This window comes from Lithobates pipiens, unplaced genomic scaffold (assembly GCF_037356315.1).
Source record: "Lithobates pipiens isolate NorthernLeopardFrog02 unplaced genomic scaffold, aLitPip1_a1.2 Scaffold_16, whole genome shotgun sequence".
NCBI classification, from domain to species: Eukaryota; Metazoa; Chordata; class Amphibia; order Anura; family Ranidae; genus Lithobates; species Lithobates pipiens.
The window spans coordinates 585,652,896-585,674,874 of record NW_027507748.1 but is presented as its reverse complement, the minus strand read 5'-3'; the positions used below and the strand labels follow the sequence as shown (position 1 = coordinate 585,674,874).

The following is a 21,979-nucleotide window of genomic DNA, read 5'->3' as shown; positions in this document are numbered from 1 at the left end:
TTTTTATTCCTTCTCTTACTCCTTGGTGGGAGGTTGGGGAGAATGCGATGCGTTTCAGTGCTGGTGGGATGAGTGGCAATGCTGGGGGGAGTTCTGATGAGCCAACTTAGGTGCTCTTGATCAAGGTCATCTGCTGATCTGAGACTTGGGACTTTTAATGGCAACTATAATCACAGGTAGTTTTACTCACTGTCTTTCTGGATTCACTGTGTCTCTGACTTTGTGGTGTTTTGTAGCAGTGACACCTATGCTGAAATCAGGAGATAGAGTCTTCCCAGCCCCTCTCACTTCACATTCCTCAGCAGTCAGCCAACCTCTAGTCTCTGCCCCTAGCCATGTTGTGAACTGAATGGGCAGCTGCGAAGAGGCAGGGTGGGTGGCCATGGAACAGCCCAGCCACGAAAGCAGCACGGGCTTCAGGAACAGCCCAAGATCCGGTGACCCCTGGCAAATCGTCATTTGACCCCCAGGTTGAGAACCACTGTACTACGCTCATCTCTGGCTTCCTGACGTTTTGGCTTGTCTGACTATACGTTCCGATTCCTGAACTCTGGCTATGTTTTGACTAAGTTTACTCCGTTTACCTTGTTTTTTTTGTTTTTTTATTATTATTATTATTAATGTGATTTAACTGTATTTCTGTCCCAGTCTGATTTATGGTTTCTAACACTGGAGAGGAGAGTATGACTTAACCTTGTTTTAAGTATGTCTTATGCAACAAAATAATACTGAAGTTAGTCAATGACCCTTCTATCAGTTCCTTGGATGAAGTTGACAGGCGGTGGTAGTGGAGAGAGTACCCTGATTTCCCTGTGACAGCTTGATGAAGAACAGGATTGGTCCGGTGGGATGACTGGTGTGTTGGGTCATGGTGGCAACTTAATGAAGATTTCAAACAGGATGATGCAATGTAAAGGGTACACTGGATGGCTCCTTCAATGAGGCCCTTTGCTGTTTCCTTCTGGCAATAACTTTTTTAGTGCCTTCACAACTTCTGCTGTAAGATCAGTCACATTAAAAATGGCAGCCCTCCCAAAAGGAGGCTCCTTAAAGGTCTTGGATTCTCCAACAGAGAGATCTCCCTGCATAATACCTGACTCCTGTTCACCTGGGCCTCAGTTTTTATTGCATTTCTGTATAGCAATCCATGGTGGATCACTTTTTAGAGGGCAATACTGCAGCTTCCATCAGACCCTTCTAACAGTGCTGGATACCCATGTCCCCACTGCATGCGGTAGTTCCATCCCCTGGCCCCACATCACTATGGGACTTGAGGAATCAGGGGTGGGGCCGTGCCCTGCTTGGGAGCAAGTCTGCATGAGTGCCCCCATAGGAAGTGGCTTCCAAAGGGGGCACTGGATGAAGAGGACAAGCCAGGAGCACCAGTGAGGGACCCATGAAGAGGAGGATTGGGGCTGTTCTGTGCAAAACCTTTGTACAGTGCAGGCAAGTATGGTATGTTTGTTATTTTTGTAAAAAAAGTTTACCTTTTTGAAGCTCTTTAACTTTTAGCAGCCTATTAAAGCTGGACTGATCAAAATGGATCTTTGACTGGCTGATATGAGTAACAGCATTTGCAGTACTAAAGACAACACTTAGACCAACAAAAGGCAATGTGACTTTCAGCAGAACATCACAGAAGAACCAACAAAGATTTTTCCCTTGGCCAGAAATCCAGCAGCACAAAATGAGTAAATGTCTCAGCATTGTGGCCACATTTTACAGAAGTCCTGGCAATGTAACAAATATTGTGGCATTTTGAAATTAGAAATTAAAAGCAGTTAATTCAAAACTTCTCATCTCTGGGAGCATTTGGGTTAAACTGGCTTCTTTCTTGTGCTTCCCTTTGAAAATTCTCCTAACCACAGTTAGGAATATATATTCCCCTCGGAGGATTTGGGGGGAAAAAAAATAAAATAAACTTTGTTGTTTCCGGACCCAAAATCCCATTCTGGTTAAATCCGCACACTGAGTCCACATTTCTGGTTGAGAGGAGAGACAGGATTCTCTGATGGGGAGCTCTTTGATACTTTAACTCTACTAGAGCTGAAGTAATGAACACAACTTTTACACCATGCATCCGCAGCCTAATGTATGATAGGGACTGTGTACTAATGCATACTCTAACTCGGTTTTTACAGATCCATTGCCACAAAAGCATTAGGTTTTTGCTGTATAAACTTTACAACATGTCTTATTTTACAAGCTCTTTATGTTAATGAGGCACCTAAGGTAGATGTAAATGCAATCAGTAAATTTCATATAAAAGCTGAACTCTAGAATAAGCAAATAATGTCTAACTAAAAGAAGGATGTGTATTCTTATTTGAATCTAGGAGTGCTCTGTGTAATTCTTCCAGATCTGTGCAACTGCCTCTGTGCTTCCTGTATTAAGACCAGTTACTGCTCCTCTCTCTCCTTGTGCAGGGTGACTGGTTGTGTCTCCGCCCACTCTTGTAGTTTTCTGCAGGAAGCCCATAGGGGGGTGGAGTTGCTGGGTCCCTCTCACAGTTCTGCTCTCTGCACAGGCTATGTGCACTTGCAGCACACACAAAGTAATTTAAACCCTTTGGAGGATAATAAGGAACATATTTAAAATTAACATTTTCATCCCTGGGGTTCAGCTTTAACATGTCACAAATAATTTTCAAACTTTGCAGCGGTTATTAAAACAATACCTAGTGATCTTACCATTACAGTAGGTAAGTCCTGGTGCAATCACTTCCTCTGATGGGGTGACCACGTTTTTTTTCCCTGTCTCCAAATTGTGCTCCTGCATTGTCACCTGAGCTTCCAATAAAGACCAAGGCCAGGCTCACACATGTGCAAGCCACATTTTGTGCAGTCACGGCAGCCCATTCATTTGAATGGGCTGCTGTGCCTCCTGAAAACGCAGGAAAAAAAAGTTTCCTGCACCTTTTCAGAAAAAAGAAACCACAAGTGCGATGTGGTACCCAGTTTGGAGAATAGGGGTGCTATTAGGATTAATGGCACTCCCATGCCACTCAACCTGCAGGGTGTTTTTGCCTGCAGGAACAGGTGCAGTCCCACAGTGGCAACCACCCGCAAAAGTGTGAAAAAACAAACACACACACACACACACATATCTCTGAAGCCTCTCATTTATCCAGATCTAGGTGTAGCTAGTAGTGGTTGGTCACATATAACTGGGCTTGTTTTGTATTGTTGACACAGTTTTCACAGCATATCCATATCACTTCTTTAGATCCAATAAGCATTAGAAACATACAGTAAAAACAGATTGTTTATGTAATTAGTGAGAACAAAAGCAGTGTTATTTGAAAAAAATAAAATTTATAAAATATATATATATATATTATATATAATATATATAATATATATATACACACACACACAACTCATGATACGTTAATGGGAAGAATGCTCCTTACACTTGTGGACAAATTACCCCCTTACAGATAGCTAAAAATGATCAATGGTAACTTATCTGAGCTGCAGAAATTGTTCGTTGCTCAAGGAACCCCTAGCAACTTCTGTAGAAATAATTATTAAGAAAAGTCAGCAAAACTGAAAACCTTGAAGTGTTGTTTATTGGTACATCAGAGTGGCAGTAAAACAATAGCGGTGACGCATTTCAGCATTTTAGCTACCACTAAGGCTATTGCCGAAATGCTCCAGCGCGATTATTGGTACAACAGAGTGGCAATAAAACAAACACTTCAAGGATTTCAGTTTTGCCAGCTCTTCTTACTATTTATTAAGTTGGATTGTGATTGGATGCGTGAATCTTAGGCACCTGTGAGTGGATCTGGTGTATGACATTTTTTTTAAAACTTACCAGAAATGCCCTGTTGCTAGGTGGTGGCTCCTAATCTGCCACTTACGGCTCCGCGGCACTCCACATCACTTCCTCACTTGTCTGTCAGTGGGCAGGACTGTGTGAACAATAAAAAATTGCGTTATTTCCCAAAAGGAAATAACGCGATTTAAGGCTTATCTAGGCTGCCATCAGAACGGGGCAGACACTTTCGATGGCGCTACTAGCTGTGATAGCAACCTGAGAAGCTTCCAGCACCGCTAGGTGTCCTTACTGCACATGCGCGAGAACGGGCGGTGCATGCTGGTTATACAGCAGCACCGTATCCCAAAAGTTTATACCTGTGGGCTTCGCCTGCCTACAAGTAAGATGGGAATGTCCAAGCAGCAAGAAAACAATGTAACTTTTAAAATAAAATATTAAAAATATCAATAAAAGCAGCGCTAGTTAAGAGACTACCCAATGCTAAATATGTATAATATGATAATTAGAGATAAATAATTGTATTTTTATTTTTTAAACCTATGTGGTTGGAACTCCGCTTTAACCACTTGCCAACCGCCACACACACACATATATACGTCAGCAGAATGGCTCCTACAGGCAAATGGGCGTACCTGTACGTCCCTTTGAATTTGCCGCAGCATACGAGCGTGCTCATGGGTCCCGCAAACTTGATGTTCGCCAGCAGCCCACGATTGTGAGACGGAGAGGCAGAATGGAAAGATGCCTATGTGAACAAGGCATTGCCCTGTTCTGCCTAGTGACATGACAGGAATCTACTGCTCCCTGCCATCGGGAGCAGTGATCGCTGTCATGTCAGTGGTAGCCCCCCCCACCCCCCACAGTTAGAATCACTCCCTAGGACACACTTAATCCCTTGAACGCCCCCTAGTATTTAACCCCTTTCTTGCTAGTGACATTTATACAGTAATCAGTGGCTATTTATAGCACTGATCGCTGTATAAATGACAATAGTCCCATATAGTTTAAAAAGTGTCCGATGTGTCCGCCATAATGTCGCAGTCCCGACAGAAATCACAGATCACCGCCATTACTAGTAAAAATAATAAAAATGCCATAACTCTATCCCCTATTTTGTAAACGCTATAACTTTTGCGCAAACCAATCAATGCCTTCGCACAATTTTTTTTAACCAAAAATATGTAGAATATATAATCGGCCTAAACTGAGGAAAAAAGTTTGTTTTTTTTATATATTTTTGGGAGCTATTATAGTAAAAAATATGTATTTTTTTCCCCAAATTGTCGCTTTTTTTGTTTATAGCGCAAACAAACAAAACAAACAAAAAAGCAGGTGAAAAAAGAAAGAACGTCAATTTTGTTTGGGTACAACATGGCATGACCGCGCAATTGTCAGCTAAAGTGACGCAGTGCCGAATCGCAAAAAATGCTCTGGTCAGGAAGGGGGTAAATTCTTCCAGGGCTTAAGTGGTTAAAGGAATGTTGCCCATTGTTTCTTTAGATAAGCTGGAACAATAGGCTGCACAGCAAGGTTACATTAATGGCACATACATTATTTCCATGCAGGTATGTGAACAATTACTAGCATACTGTACCTGTGAACACACACACACATATTTTAATTAAAAAAATACATTTGTACATTAGTTCTATTCAAAGCTGTTTTCTTTTCTGTTAATGATATCTGCTGAGGTAAGCATGTGTGTAATCATCCCATACACAGTAACTCACAAAAGTGAGTACACCCTTCACATTTTTGTAAATATTTTATTATATCTTATCATGTGACAACACTAAAGAAATTACACTTTGCTACAATGTAAAGTAGTGAGTGTACACCTTGTATAACAGTGTACATTTTCTGTCCCCTCAAAATAGACTTCAATCAGGGACGACAGCCATACAGAGTGACCAATTTGATGCAGTGTGCAGCATATGGTCTGATCAATGATAGGCTGACCCCCCCACCCCTTCAACCTCTGCAGCAATGCTGGCAGCACTCATACGTCTATTTCCCAAAGACAAACTCTGGATATGACGCTGAGCATGTGCACTCAACTTCTTTGGTCTACCATGGCGAGGCCTGTCCTGAGTGGAACCTGTCCTGTTAAACCGTTGTAAGGTCTTGGCCAGCATGCTGCAGCTCAGTTTTAGGGTCTTGGCAATCTTATTATAGCCTAGGCCATTTTTATGTAGAGCAACAATTCTTTTTTTCAGATCCTCAGAGAGTTCTTTGCCATGAGGTGCCATGTTCAACTTCCAGTGAACACCAAATGTAACACACTTGCTCCCCATTCACACCCGAGACCTTGTAAAACTAACGAGTCACGTGACACCGGGGAAGGAAAATGGCTAATTGGGCCCAATATGGACATTTTCACTTGGGGTGTACTCACTTTTGTTGCCAGCGCTTTAGACATTAATGGCTGTGTGTTGAGTTATTTTGAGGGGGGACAGCAAATGTACACTGTTATACAAGCTGTACACTCACTAATTAACATTGTAGAAAAGTGTAATTTCTTCAGTGTTGTCCCATGAAAAGATAGAATAAAATATTTGCAAAATTGTGGAGGTGTGTACTCACTTTTGTGAGATATATATATATATATATATATATATATATATATATATATATATTTGTACATATAGTGCTATTCAAAGCCGTTTTCTTTTTTAAGGATATTTGCGTGAGAGAAAAAAAAGATATATATATATATATATATATATATATATATATATATATATATATATAGATAGATAGATAGATAGATAGATAGATAGATAGATAGATAGATAGATAGATAGATAGATAGATAGATAGATAGATAGATAGATATTAGCCAGGTAACTTTGTCTCTAGCTATGCTGCAGTTCAAATAAAAAACTTTTATTATGATGCGAGAGGAAAATACAGAAAACAACACTTATATAAATCAGGCAACATTTCTTCTTTCATATCTTATGTGTTAGGGTGCATTCTATGCCATTTTTTACTTCTTTATATGCAAACTTTTAAACTATAACAAATACCATGACATGTGTTACAATCAGCACACTGACAGATTCACTGTAAAAACAAAAACAAAAAAAAGGCTAACAATTTAGCAGCGGATTTTAGACTAGGGAGTATGGATTTCAATTGAAAATACATGGTAACGTGTCGAAAGCTGGCCATACACTAATATCATTTTTTTACGTTTTTCGAACATTTGTTCGATCTCCTAAGTCGGCCCATATCGATGATTGTTTTAGACCATAGTGATGAGAAATTTTAAAAGGAGCAGGATGGAAAATTTTTCTCAAACAAATTTCTGACAATGAATATGGTTTGAGTTTGTGAAATTCCATTCATTCTAAAACCAAATCTTAAAAACAAATTTAATGCTGAAGTACTTGAACAACATTCATCAAATCTCTGATGGCATTACTGAGTGTGCTGACAAGATGTTCTCATGAATATCTGTCAGTGTATGGGCAGCTTAATATAAGAAAATTGCGCATTCAGCTAAGAGACGGGATCATAAAGATGATCTCTCTCACAATGTCCTATACCAGTGTTTCTCAACTCCAGGCCTCAAGGCACTCCAGCAGGCCATGTTTTCAGGATTTCCATTATTTTGCAAAGGTGATTTGATCAGTTTCACCGCAGCCGTTTCGTCTGAGGGAAATCCTGAAAACATGACCTGCTGAGGCGCCTTGAGGACTGGAGTTTAGAAACGCTGTCCTATACAACATGCTTGTTAACTGTCTGACACGGCTGCCCTGTAACATCATTCTGAACTGCCCATACACATACACACACTCACACACACATACACACCACCATTAGATTTTCGCTAACTTGTCTTTGACAAACTGCGATCCACTTTTAGCCCAATTGATCATGCAGTATTTAACACATTTCTAAAATACATTTGTGTAATCACACAGAGACCCTTTCGTTTTCATTATCCTCCAAATTGGCTGGGAATGACAGGTAAATTCCACAACCCAAAAGTTTAAAAACTGATGTGTGTAAGTGGCCAACTTAATTCTAGCCACACACAGAACAATAAAATGACCAATTCCATAGAAGTTCAATTGTTTCAAACTATCCATCATTCAAAAATGGTTATGCAGTGCAGCAGAAAAAGACCTTATCCACTCCTTGAAAAATTGGAACGAATTCTTTGTTGACCAAAGCTCCCACTTCCTACAATCAATTTTTAAAAGACGCAAGCTTTCTTTGAACTCATCAATATATATCGTATTTGGGAGATGGAATAAGGACAGCTGCTTAGGGCCTCATAGGGATGTTAAAAAATGTCTGCACTTCAGAAGTCAATTAGAGCTTCAAAGTCTTTCAATTTTTCTATTATAATGCGATCAGCAATGGCAACCTTTGTATTGCTCAGAATGAAGGTTTATTTAGGGTGGATTCACATATAAGTGAATTGGATGCATTTTCAACGTCATCCAATTCGCATAACATGTGAATGTGACAGGCTTTCAATGGAGCTGGTTCACACACACGTGCGGAGAGGTGCAGTTTTGAAAAGGGTCCTGTGCGTTTTTGGGGTCCGTTCAGGTCTGAATTTAGGTAAAAATCATTGTACCGGAACCAGTGAACAGAAACGCACTGGACTGCAAACCGCAAATATGTGAACCTAGCCTTAAAGATTAATAAAACAAACATTTGATCAATCATACTCGTGATGTATGCCTCCACCTGGAAGCATATCATCCACCATCATAACTGTAATTTGTAAAGTGTATACTACTACTACTACTGCTACTACTACTGCCACTACTACATGAGGCTTATAAATTTAAGCACAAAACATGTCATGAGCAAAACAAAATGTCTGTGTACATTGACCCTTATATGATCCAGTTAATCTGCCGGGGGGCCCCATGAACTGACATCAGGGCGGTCCCATGGTCCATGAATTTCAATGCTGATAGCCAGCAGCACTGTTAAAGACAACAGCTGTCATTACTGCCACTATATAAAGTCACAATAAGTCAGTACCTGCACCTATCTGCCGCTAAGATAGCAGAGAATAAAATAATTAAGGGTTTATTTAGATCTTTGTGTGTGCGTTGTGATGCATTTTTATTTCATTTTTGGTAGCATTAGGCAGGTGCATTGCTACACATCAAAATGCGCTTCCCCCTGCAGAGTCTATATATCTCATGCAGACTACTTTACATGATAACCTCTATATGGAGTATCATGAAATACCTCATCCACAGTCTGAGTCTATCATGCCCCATCCAGAGAATGCGTTATTAAATGTGTATTTTCTGCATTTTTCACTTTAGCATTAGAAGTGGATGTTAATACCCTTTGCCAATGCATCAAAACGCATGTAACTTGGGGTTTGATGCATTGTTTGCCAGTGACATTTATGGACATCTCAACATATCCCACTAGGAACACAAAAAAGAACAAACAAATTGCATTTCAGTGCACATATGGGATACATTTCTTCAATCCCCAAAAAAATAAAAAATAAAATTATATTATATATATATATATATATATATATATATATATATATATATATATATATATATATATATATATACACACACACACACTTTTTTTTTTTTTTTTTTACTATAACTTTTATTTTAAAATAAGGGGTCAGTGGGTATGTGAAGACATTCAGTGCTGTCCATATGATTAGACAAGAACTACTAATTCCTTACTCACCTGCTATAAAGCACCCCCAGCATGCATACACTATCCAGAGATTATCATACCCCATCAGAGTCTATTCTGCCCATGTAGAGTACATGGCATATGCTAGAAATTAGGTTACATTAAAACCCCATGCAGAGCCTAGCATACTCCATGACATTGTATAATGTTTTTGTGATATCATTAGCCATCCCATAAATAGTATCTCGTATTCCATGTAGACTACATGACATGGTACAGTATACTGTGTATGGGGTATAATTAAACACCCTATGCATAGTCTAACATACTCCAAGCAGAGTACATGACATGGTATATATATATTACTGTATATTGGGTATTAATAAACACTCCCTGCATAGTCTAAAATACTTCAAGCAGTTAACATGATATACTGTGTATGGGGCATCATTAAGTACCCCATGTTAAGTTTATCATACCCCGTGTAGGGCAAATTAAGAATGGGGGGGGGGGCACAGGGCACTTCAGGTTCTGGGGGCTCCTCATACACAGAGTTGGTTTACATTCTCTATGGCAGTCACACATTTTTAACCTGAATGACAATTCTGAGGCCATGCATGCACACGAACATGCAGTCATTGCGCTCTATGTGTAGTTCACTTGAGCTGCCCAAAATTAGTTTTTTTTTTTAAACTATACAATATACACCAGTCCAGAAGTAAAAGACTCTCAAAGATGATGGCTGGCAAAATATGATCTCCCAAGATACATTTAATAAAAGAGTAAATTCTATTATTATATATTTTTTGGTTTGTATAGAAGGTGACCCCTTTTATCAGGGGGGCCCAGGGCAGTTTGTCCCTTTATAAATCCGGCACTGACTCCATGCAGAGTGTATGACATGCTATTCTGTGTATGAGGTGTCATTAAGCACCCCATGCATACTCCATGCAGAGTACATGACATGGTATAATGTGTATGGGGCATCAAGCACCCCATGCATAATCTAGAACAGTGTTTCTCAAGTCCTCAAGGCGCCCCAACGGGTCATGTTTTCAGGCTTTCCATTTTTTCTTGCACAGGTGATTTGATCAGTTTTACTGCTTTAGCAATAACCACAACTGTTTCATCTGAGGGAAATCCTGAAAACATGACCTGTTGGGGCGCCTTGGGGGCTGCAGTTGAGAAACACTGGTCTATCATACTCCATGCAGGGTACATGACATGGTATAATGGGCATCATTAAGCACCCCATACAAAGTCTAACATACTTCATGCAGGGCACATGACATACTCCATGCAGGGCACATATCTGTTTACAGGGCATCATTAAGCACCCCAATGCATAGTCTAACATACTCCATGCAGGGCACATGACAGACTCCATGCAGGGCACATATCTTTTTACAGGGCATTATTAAGCACCCCATGCATAGTCTATCAGAGTCCATGCCATGGTATGCTGTGTGTGATGTGTCCTGATCCCCCCATTCATAGTATGCACAGTGCAGTGCTAGTCCTGAGTTGTGTGGTCTCCTGTAGTAAGGAGCACTTACCTCTAACATAGGTGATGCCATCCCCTCCTGTGCAGTGTGTGATCGGAGTGCTGGGCTCTGAGTATAGTGGTGCTGAGTACAGCCTGCGATCCTCCCCCTGCCCCCGGGCTCACTCAGCTCTACCTCTCCCACCACCAGACTTTATTCAATGCCCCTCCCCCATGAAACCAGTCCGGGTGTGTGTGTGTGCTCTATAACCTTATTGTCCTGGATGATCGGGGACACATACCATGGGGGACACATACCAGGGGGGACTGGAGGAATGTCTGCTCATAGGGACAATGATCTGACGTCATACATTCTCCATTACACGCCTGAGATGAGGGTCTGTCATTGCTGTCCTCCTCTTGAAAATGCTCGTTGTTTGGCTACTCTGATGCCCCATTAAATGTAATACTTTCTGAATCAGAGAAGTGTTAGCTGTCCTTATCCGAAGACTTGTCCCAGCAAACCGACACAAAGCCAGAGGATCAGCATGACAGCCAGGTGACAGGCAATTTCACAAGGAAGAGTCAGCAATGGCAGTGTGCATTATTATATCCATAGATTTCATTTAAAGAGCCCCCACTTACTACTATACTATTATTGTCACCGTTGACAGTTATCAGGCACATAGACAAAGTCTGATCTAAAGTTGGCTATGCACATTCTCATTCACACACTACATAATGTACTTTATCTATATGCCCATACTGTACCATATGCCCATGCAGGCCCATGTTTACCCATGGGGCAAACATGTCCCTGCACAGGTGTATGGTATAGAACGAAGAAAAAATAGTTGCGCTAAAGAGGGGCAGCAACTATTTTTTCTTTTTTTCTACTTTGTATATGTGTGTATTCCATATATTTAGTTGCTGCTTTTACACATTTTTAGTTTTACATTTTCTGTTAGGAGCGCGGTATTTCTCCCGTTTTTTCAGTCATGGTATAGAATGCCCTGTGTGAACAAGGTCTAATGCTGGCCATACACTATACGAAAAATCGGCAGAACCCATCTTCAAAAAACGAACATTCGGCCGTGAGAGCAAACGATAGCGCTATTATGTAGTGACCGATAAATCGTTCAGTGGACATAAATGAATCAATATTTTTGTTTGTATTTTTACATATACCAAGTGCAAACAGTTCAGACGGGAAATACATTAACCTTTCAGTTTATCGTTCGTTTGGCAGAAAATTTCCAAACTTGCCCTTCGTTTTTTCGGCTCAAAAACATCCCGATTATCGATTTTGTGCCCATTCACAGGCCAAAAACGAGCGACCTGTCTAAATGACTGAATTTTGCCAGATTTTTCATATAGTGTATGGCCAGCATAAGGCAGACATAATTCTTTTTTGTTTTTTCTTTTCAACTAGCGGGTTGAACAAAAAATAAATATAATTAACCAATATCCACACATTCGATGTAGATGGGGAAATCACTCCCACTGAGCTATTGTATTCTGTTGGCAGGGAGTTTTTCCCCGCCGGCAGAATACAGTGATCAGGGTTACTGCCAGCACTGATTGTTCAGGAAAGACTCGACAGGCTAGTTGTACACCAGCCATTGATAGATCGACTTGTGTACAGCCAGCTAGCCCATACATGGATAGCAATTCAGCCAGTCTCTGATGAACTGGCCGAATTTCGGATCCATGTATTAAAGTGGTTGTTAAGCCACTTTATGCACTTTATACCATTCCCGCTGTTTAACAATCCTTTGCGCACCTGTGTCTGTGTTTTATAAAAAAAATAAGCCCTTCTTTACCTTATCTCCGAGATTCCCTGCTGAAGTCAGTCGGGAGGCGGGAAGGAGAGGTGTCACGTGAGCGCCAAGTCACGCTCTGAGATAATGTAAAGAATGGCTTATTTTTATATAACACAGAGACAGGGGCACAAAGGATTATTAAATAGAGAGAATGGTATAAAACATTTAAAGTAACTTTAGCAGCAGGAGAGGAGGGGACGGGCACTGACACAGGAGCAGAAAGGCAGGGAGGGGGGGGGACAGAGGGAGACACACAAGGGCTGCAGATGGCGGCGGCTGAAGGCTGACGGAGGCCCATAAACTGACCACGGTGTCAGGGCTCAGCAGCAATGATATATCATGGTCAGTTTACGGGGGGGGGGGGCAGAAACTGGCAGGATCAGTCAGGTTTTTTAGGTGATAGAAGGGGCCAAATTTCACAGCACAAGCACTGTGCTGTATAACATGCTTTGAGGCCGGGTTCACACCAGTCCGGTGCGAATTCCAGCTCCGTTTTCTCTGTGAAAAGAAAAAGCAGCTTTTCAGTGGTGCCTCTCCATTCTATCTGTGGATCAGATGCGTTCCCATAGAAGAATATGTGCCCTCAATACGCACTGCAATGCCCAGAAAACGCACACTTTTTTTGGGCAATGCGGAGTGCGAATGCAACGCACATATGTGAACGAGGTGCATTCAAACTAATAGATTTTAAAATGTTATGCGAATTGTATGCAGTGTAATCCACATCCAATTCGCAATGGAAGGGAAGCGGGCCTAAAGGAACAGGATCAATATTTGTATTTTTTTTTTCAGTTTAACAAATGCTTTAAAGTATTTGTATACAATCACCTTGTAAAACAACCCATTCAGTTTAAAATAGAATGAAAGGCAAAACATTTTTGTATAGATATAAAAAAAACATTATAAATATATTTTTTCCCTTAATAAATGATCAAATTTCTTCTGTTCTCAGCTGCATAAGAGCTGGGGGGAGGAGAAGCTGCAGCACACTGAGTTTGCCAGTGAATGGGGCATGTCAGGAGTCAGGACAAGTCTGATCATTGGAGGCGAGCAGGCTGAGTTCCCAGCATAGCTAGAGAACTGACCACTATGTGCTCTCCTTTTTAGTGTGGTCAGTTTTTAATAGGAAAGCAAAGGAAGTGGCAGGAACACAAAGGATTTCACATAAAGGAAGCAATACAAAGAGAACAGGATACTTTCTCATACAAGTGCATGGTACAGCAATCACATATAAGGAATATAAAGTGTTGAGGTGACAAACGCTTTAAGAATACCTCATCTACCTGTACAGTGTGAATGGATGAATCTACACTGCTGGTTATTGTACTTTGACAGCTGCCGCATGGCTATTACATACCTCCCAACTTGATGGGAATGAAGGACACCTATTAGCAAAGGCATGTAGGCATTGGGCCACACTCCCTTTCACGCCTCCTTAAAGGAGAATTATACAAAAAATGGTTAGTTAAACCCATAAGTTCTTTATTTTACCACTACTTTTCCTTTATATTGGCTTTTGAAAATTACAAATGCAATTTAGAAATTGGATGAAAGGTTTAGCACTGGGAAACATTTTTTGAAAGATTAATAGTGAATTTTATATACAACTATATATATCAGACCAAATTGAGGGACAAATGAGGAAGAAAGAGGGACAGAGGGACTTTGTTCAAAATCAGGGACAGTTGGGAGCTATGCTATCACAGTGACTGCATTTGATTGCATGCAGGTACTATTCAGCCAATAATTTTTTGCCTGGCTCCTTCAACAAAGGTCAATTGAGACATCAAAATTTTTTTAACCTGGTGTTGCCAACAGGGACACCCATGGAATGAATTGCACCTGATTGAGCAGGAATTGGTCAAAATGAAATGCATACTTGGCCAAAGCTCCAGGAAAGTAAAAACATTTCCCATGCAATGGGGCTGTTACCACAAGGCAGGTGGTAAATGCTCATTTAGGTCTAGAGGATGGGAAACTTCTACTTATCCAATCCTCAGCTTCCCCAACAGTTGGCACTGTCTTCTATTTCACTTTTCTCCAGCCGTAGACTGTTCCTTGGCATCCTTGCATCCAATGCTGGGTTATGGGCTCTGCATCATAGGACATGTGGCCACCACAGGATAGGTGATTCTCCTCCCCAAATTTCCCCTCATAGCACAAATCCCCCAGTTACCCCTACAAGCACAAATCCACCTCTCCTCTTTTCCTAACACAAATCCCCCCTCCTAGTACAAATCCCCCTCTTCCAAATAATCCCTTCTAAGAAAATACCCCAAATCCTCACTGCACCCAGGACAGCCGCCCCTCCTGCCCACCCCTTGTCCCAGCCCTGGGTTCAGTTTTATGAAGTTGTGAATCAATAATTAGCCCATAAGTTTTTTTCTTTGTCCTGTATTTGAATGAGGGGGTCCAAATACTAATCTTTTATAGGGGCCCTTTGGTGACTCTGTAGTAGGTAGTAGGTTTGCACGTTTTTATTGGATGTGCTAGCAGAATATTAGCATGCATTAAAAAAGGAATTTGCTCCAGAGATAAAACTATAATCCTGCCACTTTATAAGACTCTGGTTCGGACGCATCTGGAATATTCCATCCAGTTGGGATGTGCTGGAGATAGAGAGAGAAGGGCAGCAAAATGAATATGGGGATTGGAGGACCTTAATTATGAGGAACGACTGCAAGCGCTAAATTTATTCTCCCTGGAGAAGACATGATAGCAATATACAAATATCTCAATGGTGATCCCAGTGTAAGTATGACACTTTTCAGTCCCAGGGAGTGTAAGAGGACACAGGGCCACAGGATGAGACTGGAAGAGAAGCGGTTCAACCTTAAGCTTGACCTTGTGTAGGGGGTTTTTCACTGTCAGGGCAGTATGGACGTGGAACTCCCTTCCACAATAGGTGGTGTCGGCAGGAAGTATGGATAGATTTAAAAGACTCTTGGACAGGCATCTTAGAAAAAACAATATATGGGGATATGGGAAATGAAAAAAAAAAAAAAACACCTACACAGGTTGAACTGGATAGACTGTTGTCTTTATTGAACCTTACCAACTATGTAACTATGGATGTAAAAAATATAGTTGTTTACTGTATGTCCCCCCCCCCCTTTTTTTTTTTAGGTCTCAGATGGTAGCTGGATAAACCAAGAAAGCAAAATGGAAAACCAAACTCTGAGCTTTCTTATCTGCATAAACAAGATTGGAACCAAAGTACATTCAAGATGAAAATGTGGCTTGTCAAAAGTGCATTGCCAAAGTCTTCTGGCACCCAAGGTGAAGATGCCAAAGTGTGCCGTCCCTTCTCCTGGTTTGTGATTGATCATGCTTGCATATCCACATTGATAGTATACAGGCCGGTGGGGGGAGAAATGACAGCTGCTCCCCTACAGCTCTAGGGTTGCCACATTTTGCTCCATGAAAACATAGTTGTGGTGACAGTGGTATTGTGGTGGGATGTTGGTGGTGGGAAGGGGTATTGCAGCAATGGTTAAACCGGTGTGACTTCATTTTATTGAGCATAATGGTAAAAAAGAGAAAGGTTTCATTACCGTTAGGATGTGAATAAGGCCTAAATGTGGTGCTGTAGAAATGATCAAACAACATGCAAGAAAACAAATGTTTACATATAAACAATTGGGGGAAAAAAAGCAAAAAAGGGTGGTTAAGGAAAGAAAGAGTTAATAATTGGGCTCATTTGGGGGAAAATAATGGATTAAACTGGAGTAACCAGTTCCAGGCTTGCTGGAACTGACATTATTTGTAAATATCAAGTATGATATTTTGATCTACATTGATAAAAAATATATTGTAACAATATTGTTACAATAATAATTGTGCCCCGAGCCCACCCCTTTTTAAAGCCAATTAGAGCCTCCGGCTCTATTCATGTGCTTCAAAAAAAAAAAAAAAAAAAAAAAACAATTCATGCATCTGGCACCCTGCATGTAGATTAGGGGCTGGGTGCATGGATTAGGGGGTCGGTGCCGCTGCGCACCTAATGAGCAACTGCCACTGCTATTAACACCAGTGATCTTTTTTTAGCGATCTGTAAAAAACTGGCCATTGATTTATCGGAATCCGGCCTCTGCAGACCTTTGACAGAAGTTGATAAAATGATCAATTTCTGTCGAGCAGGGATGGTCACACAATGATTAATATTCGGCGGTCGCTGCTGAACCAGTCATATTTTGATCAGTGTATGGCCATCTTAATTCTTGGTGCGAGATGAATTCTATCAACAAGGACTTGGACACAGTATCATGACATCCAAGTATTGGAGGGTTTATTACTCAACGGATAGGTGGGTGATGCCTCCACTTTCCATCACTGTAGTTTCATATACGAGCCTTCCCGTCATGTGTAGACATATTACATTAGGTGTGTAAATTCCAGTATAAAACACATCACAGACATCACATTGAGTACTGTACTGAGCGATGACTGAGCAATTGATACTTCTGCACCCTCAACACTCTCTTCAGGAAATTAAAATGAAAGTTCTTTATTATTTTAATCTCATGTAACATGCAGTGGTTGCGCAAAGATACATCGGACTGACAGTGCAGTTATTGGTTGCTCAGTATCTACAATCACACATGATTAGAGAAAAAAAAAAAAAAAAGTGTGATTTCACCAGCAAAAAATATTGTCAGACATTTAGTTTCCCCGAACCTACAGGAATATGAGAAATACAGACAGCTGTAAGCACTTCTGTATTACACGTCAACTTGTATTATCCAGTTATTGACAGATGGCAGCAGCAATGGTGTAATACATTTGATGGGGTCTTTTGGAGGACCCCCACTCAGCTTGTTCGTTAAGCATGGGAGTCATCCCCAAGAAACAGCAGGAGACTAAACAGGTTAAAAAGACTCTTTGATGTTTGAAAAGAAAACTAATAAAGTAGAGAACAAGAGAGGATAATTGGACTCAGCAGTAGAGTTCCAGGTGGGAATCTGCCCCATGGCATTCTGGACAATATAATGTGAATTAAGGTGTACCTGTAATGAGGAAAAAGCATTTGTAAGTATGTTTGTGATCAGCTAAATAAGGCTACAGACATTACTGTATATTCCTTTCTGAAGAACTGAAAAGTGTTAGAATACCCTTACACACAGAGCTTCTTTCATTTTGTAAATTGTGTTAAAGCTTAGCTGATTTCCAAGTACATTGAAAAGGCAATGATTACTACATAAATAGAAATGCAAAAAATGGGACTTTGTGTATACCTCCAAAGGTATAATACAGACAAAAAGATAAAGATATAAAACATAAAAAAAAAATGTCAGCATCAGTGGCAGCTGGTGGTATATTTTTTTGGGGGGGACGGCATACAATCAACCAAAAACACCCCCCCCCCCCCCGTGGGATGGTCGGATAGTCAGGTCACCCTCACCCCCCCGGTCGGTCAGTCCCAGTCCCTTACCTCATTTATGGCATAGGCAGCTTCACCTGAGTCTCCTCCTCGGCACCACGGCGGCCGCGGTTCCCCTCCCTCCTCCTCCAAGGCCAATAGGATTGCTTCTCCTTTCAGCCAATTGGGAAACGGTTCTAACGACCCACTTATTGATTGGCTGGGAGCTGAATCAGTGTGACAATAGTGAATATTCATTCGCTATTGTCACACAACTTGGTGGGCTCCGGATGCAGTGCTCTGCGTCCAGAGCCCACCTTTTTTGAAACCTATTAGAGCCTCAATTGGAATCCATGCGTCCAGCGCTCTGCAGATTAGGGGGGCGGAGCCCCTGCGCCTTGCATTACGGGCCGCCACTGACCAGCATATAAACAAACATATCAAAAAAGCTTAAAAACCATGTATGCAAGTTAGCCATCTGATATAACTGTTCATATGGCCTTAAAATCAACTCGTAAAGGTTGACGCGTTTTGGGGGAACCCCGCTTCATTAGGACCTCGGATCTCGATATAAAAGTGCTGTAAAAATACACATAAGTGAATTATCATTAGAAGATTTAACAAAATTGTAAAAGTACATATCATACCTCAAATTTCACAGTGAATGAAAAACAATTCATCTTTAGTATACCCGTTCTGGATAGAAAAGAGAATGGAGGAAACCAAAAAAAGGAAGCTTGTATGATTCCATAATAATGCATTCATGTAAAATGACATTAATTGTCAAAAAAACTTCATCTTTGAATAAGCTTGTAGCAGAATGGCTGGTGGTACAACTCTGTACTAATATATAATTAGAGCCCCATTTACATGCATTGAGGTAACGCACATGCATTAATGCAGCCTGTTCATATTGAATAGGCTATCAGCACACCTTAATGCAGAATATAATTGACATGCAGTTTTTTAACACATTGCACAGATGGTTTATAAATGTATGTTGTGGTGTGTTGCTTAGTTGTGTTTGTGTGCCATTTATTTATTTATTTCAGATACTTATATAGCGCTGTCAATTTACTCAGTGCTTTACTTATACATTTGTACATTTACATCAGTCCCTGCCCTCAAGGAGCTTACAACCTAAGGTCTCTAACACACGCACTTTTATGCCATTCAAAATGAATACCATGCAACACACTGCGCTGTGTGTAATGCATTTTGCTTGTTGCAGTAGTGTGTGTTTTACCATGAGAGCATAGTGTAAATGGATTCAAAACGTATTATTCTTTACGTGCAAGCAGTAAGCACCTGAAATTGACCTGGTATGAGACTTTTGCACTGGCAGCCAATCAGGTGTGCTGAATACAGATGAGCTGACAAGGATAATGATGATAGGAGAAGAGAGTAGAGTGAGCAGAAAGAAGACCTTGTTTTTTTTTTGTTTTTTTTGTTTGTTTTTTATGTGAGCAAGCAGGCTCTTTTTTGCAGTAGGGACATGCAATACAATAAACCTAATTGCTTGCTGGCAGTCTTCCTTAGAATGTACAGTATACATTCCAGCACTGTGCCTGTGTGCGGGGATGACTGATATCCTGTACATGCCAATTAATTGGGTTGAAGAACAGCACCCAAAAGAAGCTGGGGAGTTAATGATGGCATTGGTGATTAACCTTACGGGCAATGGACGTTTTGAGCTAAGGTAAGTATTTAGTTACTCTTTAAGGGCTTGTTTACACTTGTGTTTGCTACCTGAAGAGTGATCCATGGTGTGTGGCTTTTTAGAAGATGTTTGACAGGTGGTGAGTAGGCTCCTTACCACCCGTTTTAACCCCTAAATGCCACACCGCAGAATGCACACAGTTGCAGGTTGGTTACAATAGAATGCATCACAGCTTTGACATGTGTAAACCCCTGTTAAGCCGGTCATAGATGTAGAGTGGTTGCAGGAAAGAAAAAAGCTTGATTCCTCCATCAACACAGTCAGCGTTGATGGGGGAATCCCTCTGTTCTCCCGGAAGTTTGGGGGAGGGGAGCAGGGAAAGCCACCCCTGCCAGGAAAACACAGTGATTATTGCTAGCAGCTATAAGAGCCACTATCAATAATCGTATATGTAAAATACGACAGGCTGGTTGTACCCAAGTTGATCCATCGATCAACTTGGTTACATTTAGCCTGCTCATACATGGCTCGGCTGGCGCCTGCTGAACCTGGGTGGTTGCAAGTGGTTCGAATCTTGGCCGGCTCAGCAGGGACCGGCCAAGATTTGAACCATCTATGGCTGGCATTAGGTTGCCTTTTCAGCTTGGAGGGGAGCAGTTTGGGGGCTGTAGAAACATGGCTCAATATCAGGCCATGCAAATTTTTATATTTATAGCTGGGCTTGGGTTTAGGGATATGGCCTTAGGAAATGAATTTGGTTTAACTGACATCCAAATTGAACTTCCAGTGTGTTTGTGGGACAATAGAAGTACAAATGCAGTCACAGGGGTATTGGATGTTTAGACCTCAGACATGCTCTGAAGTAGTTTGTGCTCAATACGAGTGTCCAATAAATAGAAGGAGAATAGCCATACATAGGAGTTTTCACAACAGAAAATCCCCATCTCAGGACACACCACGTCTCTCCCAGCTTTATAGCAGGATAGGTCAAGTGAATGAAAGGTCCTTTTTATGGACAGTAATCTTCAAATTATCACTTTTTTTCTCTCTTTGTGAAATTACAATAACTTCCAACGTTCTGAACAAAAATGATGTCATTTGCGTTGACGGCTAGGTGCCAATTGGACTCAAAGCAGTTTTCAGTTTAATCATCTATCTTGCAAGTGTTTGTGAATCTCTGGCCTAGAAGAACCTAATCTGACTATCCAATTATCCTCCCATGCATGGGTAATGTAAGGCAAACATGTGCCTTGTCCTGAATCGGTTAGATGCAGTTTAAAGCTAAACTTCATACAAGTGGCCAAATGGACTGTTGAATTACATACGAGGGAAATGCTACGAATTCTGTAACTTTGTGCAGCTAGTCTAGTGATCCAGGCACCCCTACAAAAGAGCATAACCTGGTTCTCAAGTTCCACTGCAGCAGCACAGTTTGGTCAAGAACATGCTGACTCGACAATGAAGTATAAGGTACTCTGGTAGTCATCAGCAGTACTTTAAGACTTATTTCACACTAGTGCTGCCCGTGCGGCCCGCGATTGCTCCAGCACAGCAGCTCATTCATTTGAATGAACTGCTGTGTCACGTGAACTGCAGAAAAAAGGTGCATGCACCTTTTTAAAAACCGGCCACAGGCCGCAGTCTTTTTGATCATGCGGTTTCCCTGAGGTTCCTGCACCCATGATCACGCTGCGGGCTGAGATGTGTGGGGGTGCCATTCAGAGTGAACGGCAGCCCTGCGGGTCCCACAAGAATAGCACAATTTGGCTGCGGGTGCGGAAATCTACATGATTCCTGCAACTGGAACGCAAAGGCTAGTGTGAACCTAGCCTTAAACATGCTCACCGCTAGTACAAGTGCACTTCAGAAGATCCTGTTTGACTCTCAGTGTTCTACCTCTCTCTCTCAGTCTGAGTGCTGCTGTGCAGGAGGTGACAAGAAGCAGATACCAAGATAGATTGAGGTATGTGTTGTTGTTATTACTATTATACAGTATTTATATAGTGCCAATAGTTTGGACAGCGCTTTACAAAATTAAGGGAGACAGAGAAGTTACAATGTAATTCAATATAAGAGGGTTAGGAGAGCTCTGCACATGAGATTTTACAATCTAAAGGGAGGGGCAAGTGAAACAAACCGCAAAAATTTGGGGTGATGAGCTTATGGAGAAAGTAATATTTCAGCGGTTAGATAGAGATGAGATAGGCTTCCCTACAGATGAGTTT

The 21,979-nt window shown here is 41.1% G+C and overlaps 1 protein-coding gene across 1 annotated transcript in view; it reads right to left on the bottom strand.

The window, feature by feature from the left end:
• SP7 (Sp7 transcription factor) overlaps nt 1–11,074 on the bottom strand; it is a 32,858-nt gene extending 21,784 nt beyond the window's left edge. Inside the window, exon 1 of the mRNA XM_077483850.1 lies at nt 10,986–11,074. Within this exon, the coding sequence (XP_077339976.1) occupies nt 10,986–11,006 (21 nt within the window). The 5' untranslated portion in view covers nt 11,007–11,074. The remainder of the gene's footprint in view (nt 1–10,985) is intronic.
• Nucleotides 11,075–21,979: the final 10,905 nt, after the last annotated feature.